At 53.5% G+C, this 5,917-nt stretch overlaps 1 protein-coding gene across 1 annotated transcript in view; it reads right to left on the bottom strand.

Annotated features, from left to right (window-relative positions):
- VPS35 (VPS35, retromer complex component) overlaps positions 1 to 5,917 on the bottom strand; it is an 18,295-nt gene that overhangs the window by 11,806 nt on the left and 572 nt on the right. The window contains exons 2-5 of the mRNA XM_014450378.2: positions 2,183 to 2,281; positions 1,256 to 1,352; positions 393 to 516; positions 6 to 32 (exon numbers count right to left, since the gene is read on the bottom strand). Of these exons, the coding sequence (XP_014305864.1) occupies positions 6 to 32; positions 393 to 516; positions 1,256 to 1,352; positions 2,183 to 2,281 (347 nt within the window). The remainder of the gene's footprint in view (positions 1 to 5; positions 33 to 392; positions 517 to 1,255; positions 1,353 to 2,182; positions 2,282 to 5,917) is intronic.

The raw sequence follows: 5,917 nt of genomic DNA, 5'->3' as shown, positions 1-5,917 counted from the left end.
CATACACCACGCCCACCGTGATCAGCAGGTACCTAGGATGTGAGGAGACACTGGTCAGAAATGAAACGGTCAAGTCCAGAACCTGATGGCTCATGCCCAGACACACTGAAGGCAAACGCACTCGGTACACAAGGCGGGGCCTGGCTTTCTCCTGCACGATGACAAAAATAGATAGAAAATATAACCACTGACGCCCCAAGTTTACACACACACACACACACATCTATAACCATCCCCTTTCCACGCATTAGGAATAAGTGTCACATTCACTTTTCTACTAGTCAAGACATTGAACAAAATATGTCCATTTCTTTCTCTTTCCAACACTCCTCATTGATCGAGCTGAGAAGTAAACGATTACCCTCTGCAAGGCCCTCAGCGCCATGACTTACAGCCGAGGGATGATGTTGCCCGCGTACTGCACCAGCTCGTAGAGATCCGCCACCTTCCGTCCTTTGGCAAACTCGTCCGTCAGGTAGACCTCCAAGTAGTGCAGCTCATCAGAAATAGCCATGTCTTTCCGCAGGTTAAGGGCTCCAATAAAGCTGGGCCACGCTGAGCGACCTCCCTGGACTCGTGGCAGCCATTCGGCCAGTGGGTAGCTCTCTGAACATAAGGTTTTAAAAGCTGTCTGTCTGGTGGGGCAAAGCAGACAGAACAAGGGCTGCCTGTCCGCCTGCTGGCAGGTTTGCAACAACACATCCCAGACTCCCTTTCCCTGTGCGAGCCCTGCAGACAGATCGGAGCTGTCATAAAGAACCAGCTGCCAGTGCCCTCAGGAAGGCTCTGGAAACTGAGGCACAACAAACAGCATGAAAGTAGTGAAGACAGCCATAACCGGTTTGGCTCAGTGGATAGAGCGTCGGCCTGGGGACTGAAGGGTCCCAGGTTCGGTTCCAGTCAAGGGCATGTAGCTTGGTTGCGGGCACATCCTCAGTGGGAGGTGTGCAGAAGGCGGCTGATCGATGTTTCTCTCTCATCGATGTTTCTGACTCTCTATCCCTCTCCCTTCCTCTCTGTAAAAAATCAATACAAATATATATTTAAAAAAATAATAAAAATAAAGTAGCGAAGTCACAGAAGAAGGGCCTCCAATACTGGGATTTCTTTCTGTCACTTAGCACCTCTGCCTGGAGAGGGAGCACTCCTGCTGAAGACAGCGAAGACGACATAATCCAGGAAAACGCAGGAGCAAACAAAGGTGGCCTGACCAGGAAGGATGAAGCCCAGTGTGCCTCTCCCGCTCAAAGGATACAGAGTTCGTAGTAGCTCTTGGGCGACAGCATGGAGGTCCGCAGCTCCCCGAGCATGTTGGAGGCGTGTTTCAGCGCGTCCATGAGCTTGTTTTTGTCCTAGAGACAGGACAGAACTGATGAGAAGCGCGCCTTAAACAAACCCTGACGCGGTTAGGGGACTCCTTCACCCGGTATTTGTTACAGCACTTAAATAGCTTAAGTCACACAGAACTCCAGCCTTCTCTCCACTGAAAAGGAAAAGACCCAGAGCGGCCGGCAGGTGCAGGGCTCGCAAGCCTTACATGTCCCGGCAAAGCTCCAGCCCTAACCCCCCGCCACTGCGGCCCGAGCGGCGCGGACTCGGCTCCCCGGCGATCAGGATCAGGAGCGGCGAGTGGGGCAGGACACTGTCCTGGCAATGGCGCGGCCACAGCTTCCAGACCCCTCTGAGAAGTTGGAGGACAATCCCTTCAGACCCGGACGCACGGTGCATACAGAGAGTCAGAACACAGCAGCTCCGCGCCCACCCGTGCTCCCCACTCCACAACTTTTCTCTTTTGTGCCAACTCATTTTCGAGAAAAGCCACGATGGGTAAAACTGGTTAAAAGAGCCCGTCACTAAGCCTTAGAAACCATAAGACGCGGTAAGAGATGGTTGTCAGCACCGTCGTCACAGCAACTTGTAACCAGCCCACATGGGTCCATTTCTTACATTTAATCCCGGAATCCATAGTTTCTACAGATTATCCCCTGCCCTATCTAAAAATCTTTTTGGAATTTGAAAATAAATAAATAGGTGTAAGTACATTCAGAAAAAATACATTCAGAACAAAAGAAAAGCCCTCAAGATAGAACACAGCGGAATAACTCAGTGGCGAGCACTCGAGTCCCCCGCCGGCCACACCACCTGTGGGTGCGCGCAGACCGCGCCCCACCTGCCCGCTTACCAGGCATCTCTTCATCTGGAAGGACTGCACCTTGACAGCCTGCACAGCCTCATCCAGCAGCTTCTCCTGCTCGTCCTGCGGGGACTGCTGTGTTGTAGGCTGCAAAGCAAGAAACGCCTCCGTGAGTCTCACCCGCACTCTCTTCTCACACCTCGGCTATGCCTATAGCTTCACCGGATCCCTTCCCCAGGCTTCCCGGAGGCTCGGCCCGAGGAACATCCCAAACCCACCGCAGTGTCTGACGACTACTGCACAGAGCGCTGTGCCTGGTCCTGAGGTCAGCGCGACACTGAGGAGGAGGAGGCCCGTGTGCAGAGAACGTATTCTCTCTCCAGGACTGACGGAGCATCCCCCTAACAGGTGAGCCTCGAAGAAACCCGAGGGCCAGTTTATGCTGCCTCGGTTCTGCTGGCACGCTCTGAATCCACCCCAAACGCAGCTATCAGACAACCCCATACATATATATATATTTTTTATTGATGTTTCAGAGAGAGAGGGAGAGAGGAAGAAAGAGAAACATCAACATCTGTCAGCTGCCTCCTGCGTGCCCCGTGCTGGGGACGGAGCCAGGGACCTCTTGGTGCATGGACCGACGCTCAACCACTGGGCCACGCCGGCCGGGCAACCAACCCCAGGCTTGTGAAGGTTTCCATTCTGCCTGAGTCTCTGAAAGCATCTTTCTCTCTAGACTACTTTCCACCTGCACTTTAGTCTCTCCTTAGACCAAGGAAGTGGTTTATGGAACACCGACCCCCCTTAGGCAGTATGTAACGAGGACTGAACAGCTAGGAAGAAACCAGCTGGACTTAGTGCAGCAGACAAGATACTCTCCCAGTGCCTCGCTCATCACTTCAAACACAGACCCAGTGATGTGGACACACGCAGGGTGGGGCAGAAGTAGCTGACAGTTGTTGATATAAAAATAATATAGTAATTAATAGTAATACAGAACAGCACCTGTGCTTTGCGCACTCAGGGCCGTAAACCTGCCTGTATGTCTAGGTAATCTGCGCCGTCACGCGGAGAAACCTGCTCCCAACATGAATTAGACCCGCCTGTGAGGCAGAATTAACCGCCATCCTCTCGCTGTTGCATAAACACTGTGTGTGCACCTCAACCACAACTGGGTCACGTTATAATTATAAGTGATGGTCATCTGCACATCCTTGGGACCCAACACTGCCTGACACATAATGGACGTTCATAAACGTCCAACGAGTGAATGGATGAGCTGGTGTTAGAATGTTCAGAACCCTCAAGTTAACAGAAAATTACTAGAGAATCAACAGCTGAGTGGATAAACAAGCGATGGTATACATAAACAACAGGATGCTATCCAAGCGTACAAAGGAAAGCAGTATTGACACTGCTCTGGGAGTGAACCTAGAAACCTGTGCTACGTGAAAGAAGCCAGACACAAGACCATGTCGCATGATTCCGTTTGTATGAAATATCCAGAACAGGCAAATCACCCCAGGAAAGGTCGTAGGTGGTCACCAGGAGGGAGAGTGGGGAGTCATGGCTTAAGGAGGACCACAGGGTCTCCTCTGGGTGACAGATGCTTGGGGACTAGACCGAGGTGGGGGTTGTACAACATTGTGCTAAAATGCCACTGAACTGCTCACTTTTAAAAGGTTTATGTTATGTAAATTTCACCTTAATTTAAAAAACGGCTAAAGAAAAAATGGAAACGCTACAGAATCAAGATCAAATTGACACTGGCGATTAGGCCCCTTTTAGCTCGAGACCCAAACCGACAGCACTCCCAGGCCCACACAGGTGTGAGGCGCAGAGAAAAGCAAAGGTCATTGTGAGCTCAGCAATCACAAACTCCTCCCCATTCCACCTCCCCTCCTATCAAACGGGGAGGCCAGGAGCACGCACACCAGTTATGAAGAAGGAAGGAAATGCACTCAGCACATGCGCTGCAGAAGTGCCACCGCATCACTATGGCCCCCTGGACACAACCCATCACCTCCTCTCGTCCCAACGCCTTGTCTGCTGGCCCATCTCTCCACTCACAGGCGGCACACGGAGCCTCACAACACAACCCAAGTCAACTGCAAAGTGAAAATGACCCGCTCGCAAGTAGACAGACCACCACGTTCATGAAAGAGCAGCTGAAAACATAAGGCACAAAATACAACTGACCGAGGGCAAATAGGGACGGACGAGGAGGGGGCGGAGCTCAGGAGGGAGACCATCACCTGCCTGCGCCCTGTCCTTCCTGGGCTCCTTCCCAGCTCCCCAGGCGGCCTCGGGCCCGGGACCCACCACAGGGCTGTGGTGCTGGCACAGCATCGGCGACCCTCCATCCTCCACCCACCTGTCCTCCCCCCAGGCCCCTAAGCTCCGCGAGAGGACGGTTCCAGCGCTGGGCACAGTCCTGATGTACAAGGCACACAAGGTGCTGGATGAACTGAACTGCATCCTAGAATTCCAGGATGGGAAGAGCCAACAAGGCCAACACTTGTTTCTTTGTTTTCTTTCTTTCTTTTTTTAAATGTTTTTATTGATTTGAGAAAGAGAGAAAGGAAGGGAAAGGGAGAGACAGCAACATCAGTGATGAGAATCATGGATTGGCTGCCTCCTGCAGGCCCCACGCTGGGGATGGAGCTGCAACCTGGGCCTGTGCCCTTAACTGTGAATGGAATCGTGACCTCCTGGTTCATAGGTCAAAGCTCAACCTCTGAGCCAAGCCCGCCGGCCACTGGTTTTCAAATGCAAAAGTAAGGCTCAAAGAAGACTGAGTGACCTGCCCAAGGCAGACAGTGACCAGCCTGGCACTCGGGTTTTCTCTCCCAATAAAATGCACGCGCACAGGACGGTGGGTCTGGCTCCCTGCTCCCGACCGGTCCCCCGGCACAGAAACGGGGTGTCTAGCAGGAGAGCCTCAATGAAGGGCTTCCGTTACAAAACACCGTGTCAGTCTATACATGTGGGGAAGCTGACAAGCCCCAGTTACATGTCTGCCCTGTTCGGACGGCCGCTCCCAGCTGTACCGTCTGGGAGACGAGCCACATGGCCTCGCGGAGCAATACGCCACCCGGACGGGTGTGGGTCCTCATCTATGCTGCGCTCCGGCCCCCACGCGGGAAGGGCAGCCCGCGTCCAGGGCCCGTCTGCACCGGGTGCATGCGAGGTCCTTCAAACGGACCTACGGCGCCCCACACACACATCCCGCAGCCGCTGCGGACTCTGAAATAAAATGCAAGTGACAACTCGCCCTCGTGGGAACCAGGCACCGGGCGCACATTTTGGGGAAGTTCCCGTTTGTGCGGGGGAGAATGCCGCTCCCAGCGAGGGGGACGCGTGGATGTGGTCACGGGGGAGACCGGCGAGCCGCCAGGTGCCCAGGACCACGCGTCACTAGCGACCAGGTAGCGCGTCCTTCCAGGAAACGCACGTCAGCGAGTCCCTAGAAACCGCTGGCAGGCACCGCGCTCCGGGAGGCGACGAAGCCGGGCAAGGCCCGGGCACCGCTCCGGTCCCTCCCGTGGGCATTTCCTACACCGGAGAGGGCGTGGGGCCGGCGGGCACTGTCAGGACTATAAGTATTAATTAGGGCTGGGTCCTTATTAAAAACAGATGATCCAAAAAGCAATGAAAAAAAATAGTTGATCTTGATTCACCTGTAGGCAGTTCTAAATTCTAGTTGCTCAGCTACCTTGTGCAACATTCTCCCTCTGTGATATTTCAGAAATGCCACATTCTGCATTTATATAGTCCTAGGTT

The sequence above is a fragment of the Myotis lucifugus genome, unplaced genomic scaffold (genome assembly GCF_000147115.1).
Source record: "Myotis lucifugus unplaced genomic scaffold, Myoluc2.0 scaffold_2149, whole genome shotgun sequence".
NCBI lineage: Eukaryota > Metazoa > Chordata > Mammalia > Chiroptera > Vespertilionidae > Myotis > Myotis lucifugus.
The sequence above is the reverse complement of the archived record's forward strand: the minus strand, read 5'-3'. Positions and strand labels throughout refer to the sequence as shown.